The 23462-nt window shown below is 37.8% G+C and overlaps 1 protein-coding gene across 2 annotated transcripts in view; it reads right to left on the reverse strand.

Annotated features, from left to right (window-relative positions):
- The window catches only part of LOC132109772 (serine/threonine-protein phosphatase 2A 55 kDa regulatory subunit B beta isoform-like), a 60186-nt gene that overhangs the window by 18051 nt on the left and 18673 nt on the right, over positions 1-23462 (reverse strand). The window contains exon 1 of one of the 2 annotated variants that reach the window (XM_059516109.1): positions 15122-15592. The exons of the other annotated variant lie outside the window; for it this stretch is intronic. Coding sequence (XP_059372092.1) covers positions 15122-15191 — 70 coding nt within the window. The 5' untranslated portion in view covers positions 15192-15592. Of the gene's footprint in view, positions 1-15121; positions 15593-23462 lie in introns of those variants that run through there. 2 annotated transcript variants of the gene reach the window in all.

Genomic DNA, 23462 nt, shown 5'->3' on the forward strand with positions numbered 1-23462 from the left:
TTACATAATATATGTATGTGTGCTGTGTATATTTATTATGTATATATAAATACACACACATGCATCAATATATTTCAGAAAAATATGTTATGGTAATATGGTTATTTATTTTAGTGCTGGGCAATAAGTAAAAAAAAATGTAATCCCGATTAATCACATAATTGTCTGCGATTAATCGCATTGTTATGCACAAATTTCAATAATGAATTCAAAAGTACTGTATTGTCCACTTTTTTATTTAAACTACTGCAATATGAACAAAAGTACAATAACATTTTGTTTGCAAAAATTTTAAGCAAATACGGTGCTTTTTTACCACAGTATTACTTTATATAGCCTAGTAGCAGTTAAATATATATATTGTAAATCTCAATTTAAACATTAATGTAGTCAATTTAAATTTAAAACTAAAGCTATTTGTCACTGCAAGGGCATTAATGTTATGTGTAATGTTACATGTATATAGAACATATTTTATAGTTTGTTATAGAAAAACTAGTCATGCTCAGTTCAGAGCTTCCATCATAACAGTATAATACACCTCAATGCAGCAGAGTGCGGCGTGGGACAACAGTTGATGGGCGAGTGCGGGCGGGTAGAGATGTAGAGTGTGCGGGATGCGGGAGAATAAGGGTGTACTCACACTAAGCAATCTTAACTGTGCTCGGGTTCATTTAGCCGTCCCTGGCTCGGTTGGTAAGAGTTGGGCCAGAGCATGGTTCAGTTGGGCTCGTGCACGGCACACATGTAGTGTGAGCACTATTGTCTGATAGGTTATGTGCAGCATGAGTGCGTGTACATTTCTTAGTGGCAAAAATGATAGATCTGTAAAGCAATCTATTGTGAGAGGGCTGTGTGTGATCCATCCCAAATGAATCAAAATAATAAAGCACAAAGTTGACAAAACGATGCACTGTGCTGAGCGAGAATGCTTCTGCCTTCACGTGCTATCGGAAACCTATCCTATCCTATTTCTCACTTATGAAGTCATGATTACAAGCTCGTTGCATTCTCAGACATGTGATGACACCCATCCCAAACCAATACTGATCAACATCCCACCCCTCCTGTGACCCACAGTTTGTCTGTGTGTGTTCAGAGCCAGTAAACAACAGGCTTTCAAAATAATAATAATAAAATAAACACTGTTAATGTGCGATAAAAGAATTGTTGTGTTAATTAATTAATGTGTTAATGCAATAATGCATTAACTTGCCCAGCCCTAATTTATTTATATTATAAATTCTATGAATATAAATATAGACATGGAAATACAATTCATGGTAACTGTGGCGAGTGGGGCGGGGCCGAGGGACGTGGGAACAAGGAGGGAGGCCGGCAATGATTGGGCAAATCAGTGACACCTGCGACCCACTGCCGGTTCCCGCCTCCTTCTTCCAGATGACTATGAAGGTTTAAATCATTACAGTGGTGCCGAAGCCCGGGAGAAGGAGGGACGCGCTGCTGAAGATCCCTCGCCCATCGAGCAGGCGAGGAGGATGCCGCCATGGACACTCGAGGCGGTGGACTGGAGCGAGTTGCCAGGGAGGGGCGAGCTCGCTGCCGACCGCCCACGATAGGGAGGGGCGGCTGCCATCCGTGAGGGTATCCGGAGGAGCAGGGAACGGGGGACTCCTGCCGGCTGCCCAAAACCGGAGGAGCCGTCGCCGTCCACCGGGCAGCGGAGGGGTGTCGTGCCGTCCGCCGAGGGCCGTCCAGTGCCACCGCCAGGCACCGCGGAGGAGATCGCCCAGCCGGTGGAGGGCCGAGCAGCAGTGCGTCTTGGAACCGGAATTTTTTATTTTATTTTTTCTCTCTCCCCTCTCTCGTCTCTGTCGCTCCTCCTTCCATCTCTTTCTCTCTCGCCTCGTCTGTCCTACCCCCAGGTTCCCGCAGTACCCCCCGGCCTGCGAGGGGCGATGGGGGTATGTGGCGAGTGGGGCGGGGCCGAGGGACGTGGGAACAAGGAGGGAGGCCGGCAATGATTGGGCAAATCAGTGACACCTGCGACCCACTGCCGGTCTCGAGTCCCACGTAAGAGATGGAAGGATATAAAACTGGAGCGACGACAGTGAAGGACGAGAGAGGACCAGGCCTGGGCTTTTAGTTGTGTTTAGGTTTTATTTTGTGCGCATCAGTCGTCCGTGAGGGGCTGGTGCGCTGTTTTGTTTATTTTGTGATTATTAAAGTTTCATTTGATTGTCCGCCGGTTCCCGCCTCCTTCTTCCAGATGACTATGAAGGTTTAAATCATTACAGTAACACTTTATTTTGATAGTCCACTTTAGACATTCTACTAGCAGTAAGTAACTTTGCAACTACATGTCAACTAGCAGTTAATAGAGTATTAGTAGACTGTCTGCTTAATATCTTCTAACACTTTTTTTGTCAACTTATTGTCAACTTATACTAAGCCTAAACCTACCCCTAACACTAACCCTAAACCTACCCAGACAGTCTACTCTGAGAGTTAGTAGACATGTAGTTGCAAATTTCTGAGATTTAGTTGATATGTAGTTACAAAGTTACTTATAGTCAGTAGAATGTCTAATGTGGACTATCGAAATAAAGTGTAACCCAATTCATAAATATTTTCAGAATATATACAGCAGTGGTTGGCAACAGGCGAAAACCAGGCAGATTAATTTGATAGTAGCTGGTTCTGAAATAGATCAGAGAACTTTCTTGAAGCAATGTTTTATTTTGAGATGAATTGAGAGCTTTTATTTTGAAAAGCTGGTTCAAACATTAATGGGCTTTCCCAGTTATTTTTATCACCATATCTCCCACATATGTGTGTTTTAGCAAGGTGGTGTTGCAAGTTGGTGAATGAAGATTAGAGATCGACCGATGTATCGATTTACCAATATTTCACCAATATTTAAGCATTGTATCATAATTGGATTTTGGTTTTGTAATATCTGATAAACGCCTTAAACGTCATCTTGTGGGTGTTTTGAGAATTGCGCACAGGATCGCCATTGCAGCACATCTGAGGGGAGACGAGACAGCAGTGTGCAGGTACTTGATTTGCTGTAGTTAGTAAACTTTATTTAACAAAACAGCCAGTTATGCACAAATTAGAAGCATTACATCAGCGGTTCTCAATTCCAGTCCTCGCGCCCCTCGCCGGCTCTGCACATTTTGTACACTTCTCTTATCGCATCAGACGTTTGTTCTATTCGAACGTAAGTGCCCTGCAAAGTGGACATCACAGGATATTCCGCCATGATTCCGAAATGAACTTAAATGTTCCATTCAAAGTGCACTGAAGTGTGCGAGAGGTAAATTTAATATGTATTTATTAACAGAGGTATATGATGTCACACTTGGGTGAAGACGTTGCGCAGCGCAAATCCGTGAATGAATGTTCCGAAGTGAAGTAAACTTCAACAGATTTCCCCTTCTCAGGGAGTAGGGAGCATGTCAATGGGAACACAGTTCATGCACAGAGCTCACTTCTAACAAGACACTACACTGCTTTATTAATTTATCCAGTGTAAAACTGGGACACCGCCAAACAAATGTGGCTTTTAGTTAATGACTGTCCTACTACAGGATTTAACACAGAGTAACAGCTCACTATCAGTTAAAAGACACATAACAGTCTATCACAGCAGGCAATTCTAGTTTCATTTTCATCAATTAATTTCTTAGATTTATCCTCGGTATCTAGTGGCGAAAATGTTTTTTGGGCCGATGCCAAGCTTACTTACCACATATATATTGTTTTTACAGTGTAGCATATTGAAATGTTTAGCATTATACAATACATACTTATTTCACATGCAATTTTACACAAAAAACTAAGCTCTCTGCAGTATCCTAGTATTACATTCTGAACACAGTTGGTGTTTGAAATCCAACTGTTCAGAGCATACTAACAACATCACCAGAACCAAGTCTATTATAGTCACCCTTGGCTTATATTGATTTACACATTGATTTTCATTGGCTTCACGAAGGCAAAATGAGAATATGATCAAGATGATGCTCAACATCAAGATGTTAAATGGCACTATGCAGTAGAAGGAGACACCAGGTCAGCAAAGATTGGGAGGAAAATCAAGTGGGATGCGTTTTGAAGAGTAGCCCTCACAAACATTTAAAATCTAATTAAGGTTTCAGCGTAGCACAGCAGTCTGAAACATAAGAGAGAGGCTGGTTTGGAAAAGTAGGTCAGTCGGAGTCTGCTGAGCCAGTCTCGGGCTAAAGAACATCCAATCATTCCCAAAACACAAAATCAATGCTTGTTTTGAAGTTAAGCCAAAATGAAATGGTTGTGTGTAAATCCTTTGTGGAAGCATGTCTGCATGGAATCTGCAGGATCTGATAGAGCACTGTGTTGTTATGCACAGTTATACTGTCATTTAGATTAGAGCCCTTTCACTGAGTTCAGCACCTTAAAGGATCAATCGTAAAAGAAGATTACAGCTGCCTTAACTTATCTGTTCTCAGAGATGTTTTACATCTATTCAGAACGCTAGATTGCTTTTGGTGAGCAAACTGTGTGCAACAACAATGTATGGGACAGATTAAAGGGTTAGATCATCCAAAAAATGAAAATTGTCTTTATTTAATCACCCACATATATGGCTTTCTTTATATGAGATGATCATGCTGTTCTTTTTATAATATAAAATTGAAAGTTGATGGATGACATTAGACTCAAAAACCACCATAAAGTATTTCACACACACAACAGATTTTAGAGAAAAAAGAGAAATAGACACATTTAAGTCATTATTTACTGAAAAGCATCTTAATTTTCCACATATGTACAAAACAAAAATAGACACCAGGTTACACTAGGTTTGATGAAAAAAAATGGAAAGGCCAAATATATGGTTTCTTACACAAATGGTCATTTATATATATATATATATATATATATATAAATGTGTGGCACAGTTCGGTTTGTTTCACGGTTTTAGAGTCATGGTTTTCGGTATGGTTCGTTATGTGCTATGTTTATGGAGAAACTATACTTAAAAAAAACTATGAGCAACAGCACAAATAAATACAATAGAGTAAAGATAAAAAATAAAATAAACAGTGAAAATCTGTTTTTTTTAAGGGAGGTCTAGCATTATTTTTTAGGTACAGAAATTGAATAAATTAATCAAATGTAAAACAGCATTATAAATTAAAGATTGTTCTTTATTAAAGTTACAAAAGCTTTTTAATCAAGAGCAGTTAGTGATTTCTTTGTTGTTGCTGTTTGATTAATATAAAGACTGCCACTTTAAGAGAATGCTCTGATCCAGTAGGCCTATGTTCAGCCGGACATGTCTGCTGTAGGATACTTACCAAAACATAATTTGACATAATTTTTGTGTGAATTTGTCCATTTAAACACAATACTTCAGAGAGAGAGCTTATATTTGCACGCGTTCTGAGGCAAAAATGCACAAATCTTCACAATACACGCACAAGCACGCGTCCTCTGGCTCTTAAATGTTTAAACTGACAAAGCTTAAATGAGTTTAGTTTAAACACAGATATAAGTGTGTTCTGTTCAGGTCTCATCTGTGCGTATGCGCTATCAGCACCCGGGTGATGACAGAATAAATGACTGTTCATATTTCAGCATACGCTATTCACATTGAACAAGAGTGCAAGGTTTTTTCCACGTTTTTTTTTTATGTCATTTGAATCCATGATCAACAGAAACATATATTAGCTGAACCCTGTTTGTTTTACGTGTTATTTATAGCAAACCATTTTACAGATGCTTTGTCAGATTTAAGTTGAACCGTGGTCCCAGCACGTGCCGAACTGTGTGGGGTGAACCGAACGGTTCGGTTTTTTTTCAGCGAACCGTGCAATCCCTAATATATATATATCAGCAATGTTCCATTACTTTGATCATTAAAATTGTTTACAAATGCTGTTTAAGCATTCTATCACAATTTCTAGAAAAAATATTAAGATAATTAAAATATTACAATAATACAATTAATTATTTGATAATAGATTGATAATAATAATAGGAAATGTTTTTTGAGCAACAAATTATGATTTCTCCTGTATTGGACAACAATCCAAGGAATTCTGAATCATCATGTGAGTTCCCCTCAAATTAAATACTGCATGTGAGACCGGTCAAGTGTGCCAGATCTGTCTTTATAATTAAATTTTTATGGAAATTTTCATGCCTTGTTATTTCAACTGTAGATTAAACTGCTGGCCAAAAGCTATGGTGAATGATTCCAACAGGGTCCTGTTTTGAAAACTAAGCATATACTGTACAATCACATTAGCTTAGGTTTACTGTTAAATTAATATCAGAGAGCAGGCAGCTTTTGATGTTCATTCTTTTTCTTTAGATTTTTTTAGCATGAAATTCGAATCATATTGATCAGTGAATCCATACTTTACAGCCAGAACAGCAAACAAAACAACATGAGGTAGACCGTGTCTGCTGTTTTGTTAACGTCTCTGGATTTTATCGATGGATAACTAGATTTAAGTCAATGTCTGGTGGTTTTCAAGACAGTAGAATAAAGACATGCCTTTGGCCCACTGGTGAATGATGCAGGTCTGGACCAATTTCACCAAACACGAGTGTGATGTGAGCTGGTTATAATAAGAATGACCACCTGCTGAATGACAACAATGTCAGTGACTTTCTGATACACACAGTCATGGCACTGCCTGCATCCAACCACAGCATAAAGAGAGAGAGAGACAGAGAGAGAGAGAGAGACTGAGACCTACAAAAAAAGCTAATTAACCTTGTTTTTTTGGAAAATTGCCTTGTGGAAATGGGAGAGAGAGGTGGTCCAGGCCTCCAGGGAATGGGAGGGGAGGGTGAATATGTGTTGTGCCTGTGTCTGAGAGAAAGAGCAGAGAGAAAGGCTGCATGTAGGGGGCTGAACTTTGAGTGGGGGAAACTGGTTTGAATTTCACACATCATTAACAAATACATAATTTAACTACAGATGTGGAGAACTGAAGCTGTAGGACACCACAGAGAGCATAAGAAAAGAGACAAGCTGTGTGTGTTTATAATACCTCATTTACATTTAGTGCATCCAGTTGCCTGGATACTAAAAGAAAAGTACATTTGTTGAGTAAAATATAAAGCTAGAAGTCTCACCAAGGCTGCATTTATTTGATTAAAAACACAATAATCATAATAATAATAATAATAATAATAATCATATTATGGAATATTTTACAAATTTAAAACAACAATTTTATATGTTAATATATTTTAAAATGTAATTTATTCCTGTATTGGCAAAGCTGAATTTTCAGCATCATTACACCAGTCTTCAGTGTCACATGGTGATATAGAAATCATTCTTATATTCTGATTTGCCGCTCAAAAAACATTTCTTATTACTATTAATGTAGAGAAACAGTTATATTTAGCATTTACTGCTTAGTATTTTTGTGAAAACCATACTTTTTCAGGATTTTTGGTGTAATAGAGAGTTCAAACTAACTGCATTTGCTCATTTTGGCCAAGCTGCATTCATTTATTTATTTATTTTTTGGCCAAGCTGTTAATTGCATTATATCACTTGCAATGTATTGCAATTAACTTTGCATAGTTAGTCAAAAGTGGTGGAGAAAGCAGGAGAACTGTTTACTATATTTATGCTCATATGCTTATATATATACATTCTATACTTCTGACAAGTACTGATATAATTCTGAGAAGTACTGATAAAGGTTAAATCTAAAATAAATTCTAGGAAAAGACGATTAATTTATCCATTATTTGTGTGTGCTGTATATTTTAGGCACATTCAAATATTGTGCTGTAAGCTTAGCAACATGCTAATGTAATACAACCTGAGTCAAGTCTAATGTTTATATGTGTTATAATTGCTGCCTATGGGGTGTACCAAATCAGTAATTTAAGAAGTTCAATTACAGTTAGAAGGCAGCTGTCTATGTAGGCAGTAGAGAGCAATTTAGCCAACTAGGTTTTAAAACAGAGCCATTGTGTTTGCTTGAATGGGAATGTTGATCATACTGTTAAGAACCTGATTGATACTTTTCTTCAAATGAAGCCCAAGTCATTCTTTAGTTGATGAGTTTAAGTTTCTCCTCATGTTTCATTAACTACATCCCTCAATAAAAAGCTCAATCTGAGTTTGACAGCAGTTGAATGTTTAATGCAACCGGCCCCTCGCTGTTTGTCCTCCTCTTGCACTCAGCCTGACGCCGGGGAACAACATTAGTGCCTCACTGTTTTCCCTCTGAATTATAAATGGGTCTCTTTGGGTTGGAGAAATATTTCTCTTTATGATTAAAGTCTTAAAGTGTAGCCTGGGGCCGTTTGTGTTGGCAACGACTACTGATGCTGTCTGTCTGTCTGTCTGTCTGTCACTCTCTCTGGCTCTTGAATAATAGCAGCAGGCCCGTGTGGGGTGGTGCATGTCATTATCCCTGATGTGAGAGCATGGGGGTGTAAATTGTGTTGTAGGGGTTAGAGTGCCAGGGTCACCCCTGCTGGGCCGCTCTATGCTGCGTCCTCCCTACTGATGAACTGCACAGCTATTTTAAACAAGGACATTACAAGGCAGCAGCAGAGAGGTCTATGAACCATTTGTGGAAAAAAATAACACGTGGTACAATGTTAGAAGCAAAGATTGGATAACACAGAAAAAGAAATGGGATTAGATGCCCTCAGGGTAAAAGTTGTAAAGATTATAGGTTTTTGTGACCATTTCATTCCCTTGCTGAGGCATGGCAAATATATACTGTTCACACCACCAATTTCAACACAACGATTTCATTAAATACCGTAATTCTTCAAATAAAAACCGGTAGTCAAATAAACGCCGGGCCTCTTATAGTGGCCGGGGGTGTGGTCAACACGGACAAATAAAGGCCGGGGGAAATTTGTGCAGCAGAGCCAGTTAACGAACGTACATGCCTACTGCCAGAGCGTTTCTTGTTCTCGAGTCAAGAACTGGTTGCATATTCGGATCACCAGTACACTGAACTGAGAACCGTTTCTGTCGGACGCATCCGATTTGAGAACCGAGGAGCTGATGATACTGCACATGTGTGATTCAGCGTGACGCAGACTAACACAGAGCGTCTGAACCGAACTGATTCTTTTGGCGATTGATTCTGGACTGATTCTGTGCTAATGTTATGATCTCTGTCCACTGGAACGCTATTCAAATGGGTTATTTAAAACAATTACTTATCAAACAGATGGAATTAGAAATAAAGGCCTGCCTCTAATAAAAGTCTGCTTCAAATAAAAGCCTGTTACCTTCTGCAGTTCAGGTAAATAAAGTCCCCGGCTTTTATGTGAGGAATTACGGTATATGATAGTGTGGATTTTGTAGATTGCATAGGGGATTTAGTGTTTTTTTAAAGGTTTTCAGCTTGTATATTTTCAGCTGTGGTACTTCAAAGCAGAAGAGATTACAGACTGAATAATCTGTTTTCAGAAATGGTTTTGGTGTGCTGACAGTGTGCTTCTTACTGTTAAACTCTCAGCATGGTAAAACCAAATACATAAATAGTGCCTGTAATTCACCTTCTTAAAAGCACAGTGTTTCCCAATATTGTTTATTTACCTCCTAAGGTTAAAAAAAATATTATTTTAATCAGAAACTGTGCTCCTTTAGTATTATTATACATTTACATTTATGCATGTGGTGGACATTTTTATCCAAAGTGATTTCATCGGTTTGTGCAATACCTGGGAATCGAACCCATGACATTGGTGTTGCTAGTGCCATGCTCTGATGTGTTATGCTAGATTTAATTGACGAATATTATTAAAATGTCAAAATTACAATGACTCCCTTTCTAAAATAAAACAGTGTTGTTCGTGAAAAGTCACACCAAGTCTTATACATGCTTGAAAATAAATATTCCAAATGTGTTTTCACAGTGATGCTATAGAGGAAGCATTTTTAGGTTCACTAAATAACCTTTCAGTGATCATTTTTCTTAATATATATATATATATATATAAAGAGTTTAATCATCTAAACAACCTTTTTCCACTATAAACGCCTTTTGTTCATTGGAACCAATGAAGAACCTTTCTTAGGTTCTCCAAGTACACCCTTAAAGGGATAGTTCACTGAAAAATGAAAATTTTGTAATTTATTACTGTAAGACAGGTCTTTGGGACACAAATCAAGATATTTCTGATGAGTTGTCAGACCCTGCGTGGACAGCAACACAACTGAAATGATCCCAGGTCCAGAAACATAGCAAGGACATTGGTAAACTAATCCATGTGATATCAGGGGTTCAACCTTAATTTTACAACATGAGGGTGAGTAATTAATGACAGAATTTTCATTTTCAGGTGAACTATCCCTTTAAGTGCATGTACCTCTGGTCAAGCATCACAAGTTACTACAGCCTTCAAAGCGTTGCTTCTCCAATAAATCCACAACAATATTTTTAAAAACAATTAGTGTAAGTGTCTGCTGTGAACAATGCACGTTATTTGATGTACCCTCAACACTGAGGTAATCTTGTATTAAAATGGGGTGAGGTAAGAATGAGGTAAGATTGTGGTGAGGTTAGACTATATTAGACTAAGATATGTCCTAGAATGAGGTAACCTTAAATCTTGATGCATCAATGTCCTTCTTTTAGTGCACTAGTGCCTACATAAGCAGGAATGTAACTGAGCCAGGGCCAGCTGCCTGTGCAATACCGTGAGGCCATTACTGTCTATCCAGGCTAAGTTCTGCTGGCTTCAATTCCTGCAGTGCAGATTGGAGTACTGCAAAGTTTTTTCTCTGCCAGGCAATATTTTATCTTTCTCTCTCCCTATGAGTTTTAGAGCTAAGCTTTTTTCCTAGCTTGCAGCGATTGATGATCTTGTCAGGGTTTCAGGGCGTTTTCTCATTCATTAGTGTGTTGTGTAGCGTGGGTGGTGGAATGGACTGATGTGTAAGCATGTAGGGGGAGCGTTCTGGTCAATTACACCCATGCAACACAAATGAAGACAAAAACAGAATCTCTTTCTCTGTCTCAGCATGGTTGCATCCATCCTCCAGCTATTAGTGCTGTCAACCCGAAAGCATGTGTTATGCTAATGAAACTAAATTTCATTTATTTCACTGAGTTTCAGTCCACAAGAGAAGACGTCTATCACTGCATAACTTGTGTTTCAGCACAGGAAAGGCATGAAATGCTGGGATTCCCTGTGCAAATGCAATGCGGGAGAATGGTGTGAATGTTCCCCAAGTGTGAGCGAACACGACTCCCTTGGATATAATTTGAAAAGATGTAATATACAAGAAGCTATTAAAAAACTAATATCCAGGTCAGCTTTGCATGAATCAACAGCATTTTTATTGCATTCCTGAAATATTAACTGCATACCTAAAAGGTCTTTATGAACCCTCATGGCATACTTTGATATTTCTCTTTAGCTTAAGAAAAGGGATGCCAATATTGGGTGTTTCTGAAACACCCCTCTATTACCTCTCTGTCAGGGCTTTATTAGGTTTGGGACCCAACAAACCACTACTGGGACTACAACGTTAACCCTGCGAAATCCAATTACTACGGCCATGGCACTTTAGTAAATTAGACAAATTGGAAAAAAAGAGGTCCTTTGGTAGGTCACATTGTCGGGTCATAGGGCAGACAGCATTGGTTGTTTCAGAAAAGAGTGCACTCGATAATCAAAATCAAACCATGCTTTGAACGTGAATCAACACACATTAGTCTCTGGTGTAAGCACTCCCAATGGAGAATTCCAACCACTATAAACTCTGATGCCTATTTTCTATGTGTGTCTATAGACTGAACCACACAACGGTTATAGTGCTGTGTTATTAAACTCTTTCTATCAGCCTCCACAGCCTGCGGGAGAGAAGCACAGAGCGAAAGTAACCCTGGACCTCAATTACGCCTCTGAGGATGTCGGAGTGGGAAAATACCACCATCATCTACTGCATCACGTGAGCAAGGCAGTATGGGTATATGGTGAGGGGGCGGGGTGAATGACACACATTCATTGAGTCTAGACTAGAGCAACCTAGACTGTAACACTTAAATTTGTGAATCATTTTGGCATTTTAAAACCATAGGCTATCTGTGTGGCAAATATGTTTTGAATGAATGCTGTTTTCAAGAAAGACAGAAATAAAGATGATATCAAGGGCTTTTTAAAAAAGAAGATATACTTGAACCCAGAAGTGTAAAAATCACAACAGCCATTACATGCACTTAATTTACACTTACATTTCTGTAAATGTATTTATGTCATAAGCATATCCACAGTTTTTCTGAAAATACTGGAGATGTTTGCTCATGCGTTTTTGTAATTGTGGTCAGGAAATTGACCACAATCTAACCCCTCATTTATGTTCTTTATAGAAAAGCACAAGAACAATTTGCTAAAAGTATGCAACAATGAAGAGTCCAAAATATATAGTCCAAATATTAAATAATATTAATGTGCATATGGATGCATTCATAATATTGGAAGCATCCTTTTATTTACTCTGAATAATGCTAGATCTATATGAGTTTTTCAATGGCAAGGACCTTTAGCCCCTCCCACTCTTGAATATTTGACTATATCCTGGCTTGTACTCATAGTCATGCAGGTCTAAAGCAACAACTGTGAGTTTGCATAGTTGGAACAGATATTAAATTCATCAAATAACTCTTTCCTCAAACAAGCAGCAACACATCTGAGAACGGCACTGAAGCCACATGTCACTATACTGCAAAGAGAACATATATTCATTGCCTAGTAATTTCTGCAATGCATGCTTTGAGACAGCATTTTAAAACCTAATACATGCATATTGTGTGAGACAAATGACAAATTGCTTATGATTAACATAAACTGCTTATGATTGCAGGTACCAATTTGAATGCAAGCAGAATGCAATCAGCCACACTATGGGCCCTATAATACACCCGGCGCAATGCGACGCAAGGCGCAGTGCAAGTGGGTTTGCTAGTTCGCATTTTCCCGTCCAGCGCCATGTCGTTTAATTAGCAAATGCATTTGCGCTCATTTGTGCGCCCATGGGCATGCTAGTCTAAAAAAGAGGTGTGTTCAGGCGCATTGCTGGCACATTGCTATTTTAAGGAGCTGAAAATAGACTGCGCCATAGACCAACTAAAACCTGGTCTAAAATCTGGCGCAATGTTTTTCTTTTGTTATTTAAAGATCGTGTTAGTATAGGTGGGTCCACAATGCGCGTACATGCTGCTTATTAAACACAGGGATGCACAGCAGCACACAAACATGCCAAATATATATATATAAATGCATACATGTCATAATGGATAGTCATTCTGTCTTTGCGCTTGCCAAATTATGCCGTGTAAATAGCAAATCCGTCATGGCACGAGCACAACTGGCTCTTAAAGGGAATGGAAGATGAGACTCTGATTGGTTTATTGCAAGTTACGCCCAAAAAACGCCCATTACTCATTAAGAGAATAGGGACAACCCGTTTAGACCATGTGCCCGGGCACACCAACCTTTTTTCCGTCGTTAAAATAGCAAAAGTGGATTTGGACACGCCCTGAGTGCACCTGCGCCATGCGCTTTACACTTTGCATTTAGATCATTAAAATAGGGCCCATTATGTGCATCATCATTATGCTTAGCCGAGAGACATTGAGGGCCAGATATGCCAGTGAAAGATGCTTTGCAGCTTATGGTTGTGTGTGTGTGTGTGTGTGTGTGTGTGTGTGTGTGTGTGTGTGTGTGTGTGTGTGTGTGTGAGAGAGAGAGAGAGAGAGAGAGAGAGCAAGAGCCTCACTGCTACTGTTTGATTTAGAGAGAAGCTGGGGTGGGCATAAGACAGGTCATAAACCAAGGAGGCATTTGAGTCCAATGGCTACAGATTGATTATGCTCAGTGCTCATTATATCTGTCTTGCAAAACCTCAGCCATTAATCACCGGCCAGAAAGATTGCTTTTTCCAGTGATCTACACTCTAAACATGACAGGAGATTGTTCACCTGAAACCTGCGCTGGAGTGTATTTGCATAAAATGTGGCAGGCTTTATCATGGGTAACTGCACCTGCATTTTAAACGTGGTTGGAAAAGTCATTGCTTGTACAAACTCCTTTATGAAAACTTCTGAGTATGAATAACTTCCAGTGCGCTGTGAAAGATAACACCTTTAAGTGTCGGTTAGCTGAACTTCCTCTGTTGCTGATTTCATTGATTTTACAGTGTTACTGTTACTTAGTGTTATTAGTAGTTGGGAACCTAACAAGAACTGATGATGACCTCCTTCAAATACTGGGAAATGACAGACGCTGAACAGCACCACGATTCGAATTTTGAATTATATTTACTTGCTTAAAAGCAACATCAAATGTAAACCCAAACATTGTTAAAAACAAATCACCTACTTCCACTTTAAACCTTCAGCACAGTGACTGTCTTGAAATATAATCAAATTAGATTTAAAGTATTGAAATCAAAGTATAATCAATTTGTACATACAAGTAATTTCAATAAATTATATTAAATTGATTTTAAAAACTGGGTTTAATCTTGTATAACAGAAAACATTTTTATTTTATTATATAAAATAATGGAAAGTAATGGAAAAACAGTGTTAACATGAATTATTGATCATATTTTCTAGTGTATGGAATTTTTAGACATATTAATTATGATTTAGGATTATTTGTCTTATATTAAGAGCTTTTTATTATTATTTTAATGCTGACATTGTTGAACTTTAGTGTTTTGAATTTCATTTTCATAATCACTCACAAAAAAAAAAAAATGTCTGCAGTTCTGTTATTCCAGTGATATCCTGACTCATTGTACACGTAATACCTCAATGGCCACGGCCCCATAGTAACACCTAAAACCTGAGCTTAAGCTAATGCAAGATCTATAAATAGTCCTAAGCCTATAAAAACATGACAATCATCTTTTAACAAGGTGTCTTGCAAAAGCTTGTGATCTAAGCACAATGCACCTCACATGATGCCTTTGACCCAATGCACACTGCATGAATGTGAGACTTCAGATCACCAAGTCTGAGAATCCTCAATGCACCAACAAGCACTAACGCCCAATGCACATTCGCAAACAGGAGGGGTCCTGAAGAGCAGCCCCACCCCCCACCGTCATTAATATAAGTAAGAATAGAATTCAACTCGATTTTCCAAATACCTTCGGTTGCATAGTTGTGGTCCCGAAGGAAGCTGTTGTTAATTTTGCGGCTGTCACTCTCCTCCTCCATTTATGATTCCGTTATATGGGATTGTTGAAGTAGACACGCAGGAATCCATCGTGGACCCTGAACATCAGCAGGCGGTTTGCGGATCCATCGCGGTGTCTGTCGCCTCTCTCGTGAACGTGACGAATGATCTGATGCCCGCGGTGATACAGCTGGTGCTCGACTGGCAAGACAAATCCCTCAGCAATTCATACTTGAGAAGCACTTCTTAAACAGGTGCACCAGCGAATTCGTTTAGAAGATCTCCTGTCTTGAAAGGCTGAATGTAGAACGAGTGCGCAGAGGTGTAAGGTACTCTGGTACCCTGGTAAACGAAGTGCACTGAATGTGTTAAACTAGGGCAGGATTTCCACCTTCTGAGCCGAGGAGGCGGGGTTATGCGTCAAGCGCTAGATCCATCCACGTCTCTCTCTCTCTCTCTCACACACACACACACAGTCTGTGATTTACTTTCTTAGGAAGTTCTGCCCATTCACACAGGCGCTGTCCAGTGCTGAAATCTCTGCACGTGCCAATACGAATGACAGCGAACAAATTACCTAATCACGATAACGGCAATTTTACGATAGTGTCATGTCAAACGTAGGTGGAAGATTTTTTTTCTTTTCTTTTTTTAATAGCTACTAAACCGGAAATGCATCATGAATTAAGTTTCCCTTGTGTGTTTTATTCAGTTAATTCAGTTAATTAACAGTTTTTACAAACAACATGACGCGCGAGAGCAGACTGCGCATGCGCATATAAATACATTGAGCATGGATGACAAACGTAATGCCAAGATTTATCATTTTATTATAGATTTACGTGTAAAATATTTCAGAAAAGCGTTTTAACAACTTAAATATATAAATTACGCATAGTTTTGTTTAAAACGTCTAAAGGACAACTGTTAGCTAATGACACCAGGCTGCTATCTGCGAAAACGTTAGGCCTGCGTTGCGCACGCTGAATCTGAGCCGTTTCTGTCTCTTAAAACGACTACAGAATTTTCTAAAACAACATAAATTTCCTTAAACGATGTATCGAGTCTTGGATTCTTGAAAATCTGTGATGTGACTAGCTATACTCCATCTAAAACTGTTTTAAACAGCGTTTTGCTGATTCTTTTACTGGTATTATTATGCATGCACAAGTTTAATGACTCATTTTAATCGAGAAAATACATGGAATATTTGTAGTTTAATAAATTATTTGTCACAGCAGGAAACATTAAAATGAGCCTGTGGTGGGGAAAAGATATTTAAAAACAGAACAGAATGTAGAAGTAAAGGTGAGCAGTTACAGAATTTAAAACAGGCCTGTGCACTGCATTTAAAGTAAAAAATTTGATGTTATAAAAATAGAAATCCATATATATTGACAGCATATACATGCATTTTACTATTATTCTCGCTCTCCCTTGCTTTCAACAGTTACTTTTAACACTATTCTTCAGTAACTGATATTTCCTTGAGGAAATACCAATCTAGTTCATTTTGAAATGTGAACAAGCCTCTTGATTTGGATAAGTGATACGTGTGCAGAGGATTTGCAAATCTGTCACACTGGATTCTAGTAAGATCCCTTTAGGGTCTCATACTCCTTAAGTGCGCAGACCAGACGATGATTAATTCGATTTGAGTCTAGCCGCTGGCTCGTTCATTTTGGATAGATTTGATTTACATGCTGATTTTAATATGAAACTCTGCAGGGACTTTCCCCTGCTACTTTCATTCTGTCTTTAAGCATATTTTCCACTGCAATCTACCTGATGCCAGTCTTAAACAAATCTGCTTTGAAATTCAAAACCAAAACATAGGCATATCAAATGTGCCAAGGATCCTAAATGCATCAGGCATTTAATTCCTAGAGCCAATTTGCAGATAAAATCAGTCTATCCTTTCAGACAATTTCATAAATATAGTCCATCATCACATGCCATTTTCCACTTAATGACCCATTAGTTTCCTTTAGAGTGCATGTGTGCAGCATGTCTGGACCAGCTGTAATCAGGCATATTGCATTGCACCTGTCTTCATGTGATTTTCAAACCTTTCCACCTCACTGAACATATCCGAAGCATCTAAGCCCAAACCCCGCATGCTGTTCCTCTCCCCTGACAACAATCCATATCATTATTCCAACAGGGTGACGAAAATCAATGATTTTCTGTCAGGGAAGAGGGAGGACCAGGACGATGACAAATTCCAGTTGGCATCTTTTAAAGATCAACAGGGAGAGCCGCTATCTGTCAGTCAGAGGGAGTGAAGGGGTGAGAGATATGGAGGGAAGGGAAAGACAGAGATGCAAAGATGCATTAATAAAAAAAGAGGGAGACAGTCGAGTGGGACAGACTGTTTTACAGTATAATTAGAGTGAGAGCTACACACTGCCAACAGCATCAACGGTCTGCTTTAATAAGATCAATGGTGGTGCTTTAATTAAAGTCTTGCAGTTCTGACTTTCTTTTTCCCCCCAAAGCACTTACTTTTTTAAGACTTAAAGAAACAATGCTGCTAAAAATGATTGTGTCATTATATTTTATTATTTACTCACCCCCTTTGTTGCAAACCTTTATGCTGTTTTTTATGTGGCACATCTTCATAAAGCTGACCATGTCTGTCAAGCTCTAAAAAGGACAAAATACTAAATAAATGTAGTAAATATCAGTGTTGTTTTAGTATTGAGATACTGTTATAGTTTTATTTACATTTTGAATCAGCTTTTATTTTAAAATTTTTAAATTAAAAAAATCTTAAATGTAATTGCAGTTGTAGTTATTTTGTTATTGTAGAGTTTGTTATATATATATATATATATACACACACACACACACACACACACACACACACACAAACATACAAACATACAGCCCAGTGCTGGGTAAAATATGGACAAACCCAGTTACTGGATTGTTTTGACCCAGAGGTTGGGTTACTGCCCAAACAAAAATGACAAATAAATATATATATTATATATGTTTTATTAAGTTTACTTGAAATGAAAAAACTAAAATGAAAAACAAGCTAAAAAAATTATTTTATTTTATTTTATTGGATATTTCAGTTTATTTTAATTTTATTTCAAGTAATGACTTTTTAATGGTTTAAATTTGACTTTTAGTTAACAATATTAATCTCTCATGTGAGATAAGTGACTCACTAACTATATTTCAAGTAATATGACATAACATATGATAGGTTTATGAAAGGAACATGTTGTCATATTTATAAACTTACTGATATTGAATTTTTTCGTCACAAAAAACTATAATGCTTTTTTTTTTAAACTTGCAATTCACATTGGTATGGACAACTTTTCAATAAAATAATTTTACTCTATGTTTATCCCTTTTGGATCCTGACAGACGTGGCCACTAACTGTTATTGTATATGGAAAATTGTAAAAATTACTTTAAAAAATATTAAAGCATATCCACTTTATTTTGCAACATGGAAGTGAGCTGTTTTTAGTTAATGTGATGGACTTCCAATTCATTAGTTGCTATGGTAGAACTAGAACAGTTTCTACTATGTATAAGAATGTTTGTAATTATGACAATACATTAAAATAAATAACATAATAAGAAATATAAGTTTGCAATATCATGCGGCATAACATTTCGTTTTTTGTACAGGTAAAATAACTGGATACGTAAGACATCAGAAGCCTTGCACATTCAAGTTACAAATGGCAGCGCCTGCTCTCATGTTAAATAGAATGTTAGCTTCAAAATAACATGAAAGTGAGTAAATGATAACAAAATCAGCAGTTTTGGGTGAATATTCCTTTAAGAAAAGCTGTAGTATAACCTGCCTATGCAGTCTCTTCAAGGCCACCTGAGACTCTCTTCCACCCCACATTTATAAATAATGTCAGTTTTGGTCTTTGCTTCCTGAATCGCATGTCACAGTTAAAACAGTAGTATCAGATATGATAAAATCAATAAATGTGTAAATGAACTTTCTGTGCCTCTGGAAAACCTTTGGTCTCACAGAGATGTACAGTATGTACAACTATTTAAAGCACTCAAGGCCTGGGGCTTTCTCTTGCAGCTTAACCCATGCAATGGTGTGCATCACGGCTACAACACAAACATGAAGATAATAATAATTGCAATGCTGTGATATCTTCATGGCCAATTGCTCGTACTGATGTGCAGTAATTGTGTTGGCCTGAGGATGTGGGTCCTTGAATGCCTGCAGCGCTACAGACCAATCACTGAATTTGTAACAGAGAAGAGTCATAGTAATTTCACAATGGTTAATCAATACTTCGCTATTGATCCTTATTCCTCAATCGTGCAGCCTGCAGAAATTATTTTAAGATTATTTTGGGGCTCTTGATTAGTGTATTAAAATCAACGAGTAGCACTAAATCTGGCCTTTTCGGTTAAAAAAAGTCAAGTCAAGAAGTCAAGTCACATTTATTTTATACCATTTTATACAATACAGATGGTTTTGAAGTGGCTTCACCATATTAAACAGGACGGTAACAGAATCAATGATGTAAAAGAGCTATAAAGCAGCTCTAAAAACACCATGATGTCATTATCAAGCTCAAGTCAGTTCAGTGTTGACTTAGCTCAGTTCAATAATTGTGTAGAGTTCATTATGAAACAAGTTTAATTCAGCTAGAAGCAGCTCCACAGATAAAAGTAGTGTCAGAAAGATAGTAAGGACATTGATAAAATAGTTCATGTGAGATCAGTGGTTCAACCTTCATTTTATGAATCTATGAGAATTAATTTTGTGCTCAAAGAAAACACACGTCTTCTGATACTCTTGTGAACGTGCGTCGAAGACTGAAACGGAAGAGAAGAAAATGTTGAATAAAGGTGTTTTTTTTTCTTTGCGCATACAATTAAGGTTGAACCATTGATGTCACACCGACTATTCTAACAATGTCCTTAATATCTTTCTGGGCCTTAAACGTGTCAGTTGTGTTTCTGTCTATGCAGGGTCAGAAAACTCTCGGATTTCATCGAAAATATCTTAATTTATGTTCGGAAGATGATTGAAGGACTTACGGGTTTGGAACGACATGAGGGTGAGTAATTAATGACTGAATTTTTCTTTTTTGGGTGAACTATCCCTTTAATGGATCCATCTGTTAAAGGTGCTTGTAGGACTAACCAATACTGACTGAGATCAATATAATAGTAACTGACTCCACAAGACCTTTACGTCTAATATGTGCTCTCTGTATTTATGAGCATAATAATTATAAACCAGCTGTAACATTTATCAGCATAAGCAGAGGTGACAAATGTTATAAACAAAGAAAATAAGATCATCATGGGAAGTGAATGAAAAGAGAGTGAAAGAGACAGAGCGGGAGGAAAAAGAGGGGGTTGGGAGAGACATCCAGATGGATGCATAGTTCGGTCTGAACGTTTTAAACCCAGCCCAGAGGCAAAGGCCTTTGTCAGGCCAGTTTACATGTGAAGTCATTCCAATTAAAAGATTGAGTAGCTCACTCCAGCATTGAGAGTAATACACTGACACAAAGACTTGCATGCTGGGTAGAGCATTTACAAGACAGGCACAACAACATTTACGTATATGCAGATTTTTTATTAAATAGACAAAAGAGAAAGATTTTTCAGTGATTTTTTTTCTCTTTCCTTAAGGTGGCGATAAGTGAGTGAATCAGTGACTCATTTACTCAACTGATTCATTCAAACTAGCAGTTCTTGGATACAGTCTTTCGTGTCATAGGTTCCTTCATAAATCATTCTAATTACAGATTTGCTGCTCAAAAACAAATCTTATTATTATCAATGTGCTGCTTAATATTTATATTTAATGTAATTTATATATATACAAATTGGAATATACAACAACAGGAACCAAAGTAAAAGAGAGGAAGGAAGAAAGTAAATACAAACAAGTATGTATGCTGATCTCAAAAGACACGTGCAAATATTGTGTGTTTGTGCCCCAGTAACCCAAGCACACATTAACACTCATTTCCAAGGGAATGCATTACTGTAAATCCCATTATCCCAGTATATGAATACAGAAAACACAGCATTTCACAGCCATTGCCAGTTGTTGCAATTGAAAGGAAGAAAAGCATAGCTGTTCAATCCTTTACTATCATACCGGTTGCTAGGAAACTGCTTATGGAACAAAACATTGCTATGCAGCACAACAGCTGTCTGTATAATTGGAGCATAAAAAATCATAAACGTCATAATTTAAACCATAGCTGCTCTAATGCAGTTCAAGCATGCCTAACATGAAGGTTAATCGCCCAAACAAGAATAAGCGCAGAAATTGCCTGTTTTAGGTGAATAACTGATTTACTACATTTACTATATGTAGAGTAATAGTATTTTAATATGATCTTGCTAATCACATTAAGGATTAGTCTAGACTATTTCCATGCACAGAAACTGAATCTGTTTTTTAAAGCTACAGGGAGATACAAGCATCCTTGTGCAGACCTGGAAGCTGCTGTCTCTTATATTGTCCTCTAGACTTGTAATTGGTCCACAGTGATCTGTGCCGCTGGAAAAAAAAATAAAAAAGAGAAATAAAAAATAATAGCAAAGAATAGCCTTGAGCTGAGATAAGAGATTAAACTATGCTTATAGGTATGAACATGTCTGAATGATGTACAAATTTGCACCATTATAGTAATTATGTGTAATCATTTAATTGTGGCCTGTAGTAATTATCTACAATGGTTGCACCATCATCCGTTTCTCTGCTCTGTACCAACAAGATCTATTTTTCGTCAGCCAATTATGGTATAAAAAGCATAGCTCTTCATGTTGGCAGTCAGTCTCCAGGGTTTTCTGTCTGGCATGACTGGAATAACTCTACTCCAATGATGAATATTTTAATAGAGACTAGGAGAGAACGCATTTAGATCTCTCGAGTCTGTCTCAACAAGCCTGCTCTGCCAGAGCCCTAACAAGCCCCACTAGAGTTACCGGCGGGTTTTTACACAGCCCTGCCCGGCCCAGAGCCCCTCTCCTCCCTTCCAGACCCCTCCCCTCATCTTTGCCCCAACACAGACCTTTAATCTGCAGGACAATCCCATTTGGCCGAGCAGCTGCCAGGACTGATCACAGGCAGGCTGCAGCGGTCTTCCCCCGCGGGGATGCCAAGCTGTCCACGGAGAAACAGACACGGGCCACCCGCTCTGTTTTCCCACTCTTTCTCTGCCTGTCTTCTTCAATCACTCTGTCTTCTCTCTCTGTCTGTCTTCAAATCTCTCACTCACACGTATTCACGCCCCCTTCCCCCCTTTCATGCTTCAGTGCCCAGGAGCGCTTTGGACTGTAGGCTTCCTTACTGTCACTGCGCTCTGGCACAGATCTAGGGTTAGCATCTGATGACAGTGATGACAGAACTATTATAAGCGGAGAATACTGACTGAAGGGAATCACATGAGGAATGGAACTCAATGGGCTTGTGCTTTGACAAAAACTATATTTTTATTAAATGCTGAGAAAAATGTTGGTCACAAAAGAATTGTGTGTGTGTGTGTATAATGGTGGCATACAAAAAATATGGTGGTTTTTACTGTTAGTAAATTTAATTAGAATGAAACAGCAAGTAACATTGTTATAAATATGAATTTCTGAAACAAATACAATATATATATTTTACAAATATTTTTTTGTAAAATATAAATCAAGTAATTAAATGCAACATTGAAACATATATATATATATATAATTTTTTTTTTTTTACATATTAAATATAAAAAATATTTTATATAATAATTGGGGTAGGTTTTCACATACGTTCATTTTGTAAAACATACTCCAGCAACTTCGGTTTGCAATATGTGTGCAATTATTATTATTATTATTATTATTATTTTTACAGCGTAGATTTTTACCTAAATTTAACCATATGTCACATTGGGGTAGGTTTTCACATACTTACATTTTTTTTAATTATATAGAATTTTTATTGATTTTATGTGTGTGTGTGTGATAACAACAACAAGAACAATAATAATAAAAATAATAATAATAATAATTCCTTTGTAGAGCACATTTGAGCAATTCAATCAAGCTTTTATCACATCAGTACAGTGACCCAGTAATCTACTCAGTGTATGCTGCATGGTTTTGATCACACACAGACTGTGTGTAATTTATCAGTTGTGAGAGACATTGAACTGCGTCTGACAGTAGAGCGTGAGGAGGATACAGGTGCCCCAGGGAAAGCAGGCTTTTCATGCTACAGAGAGTCTGGCTGATAGGATGGGCCGGTAACATATGGTGATGGCCATGTGCCATTCAGAGACACAATCCTGTCATTTATACAG

The sequence above is a fragment of the Carassius carassius genome, chromosome 29 (assembly GCF_963082965.1).
Source record: "Carassius carassius chromosome 29, fCarCar2.1, whole genome shotgun sequence".
NCBI classification, from domain to species: domain Eukaryota; kingdom Metazoa; phylum Chordata; class Actinopteri; order Cypriniformes; family Cyprinidae; genus Carassius; species Carassius carassius.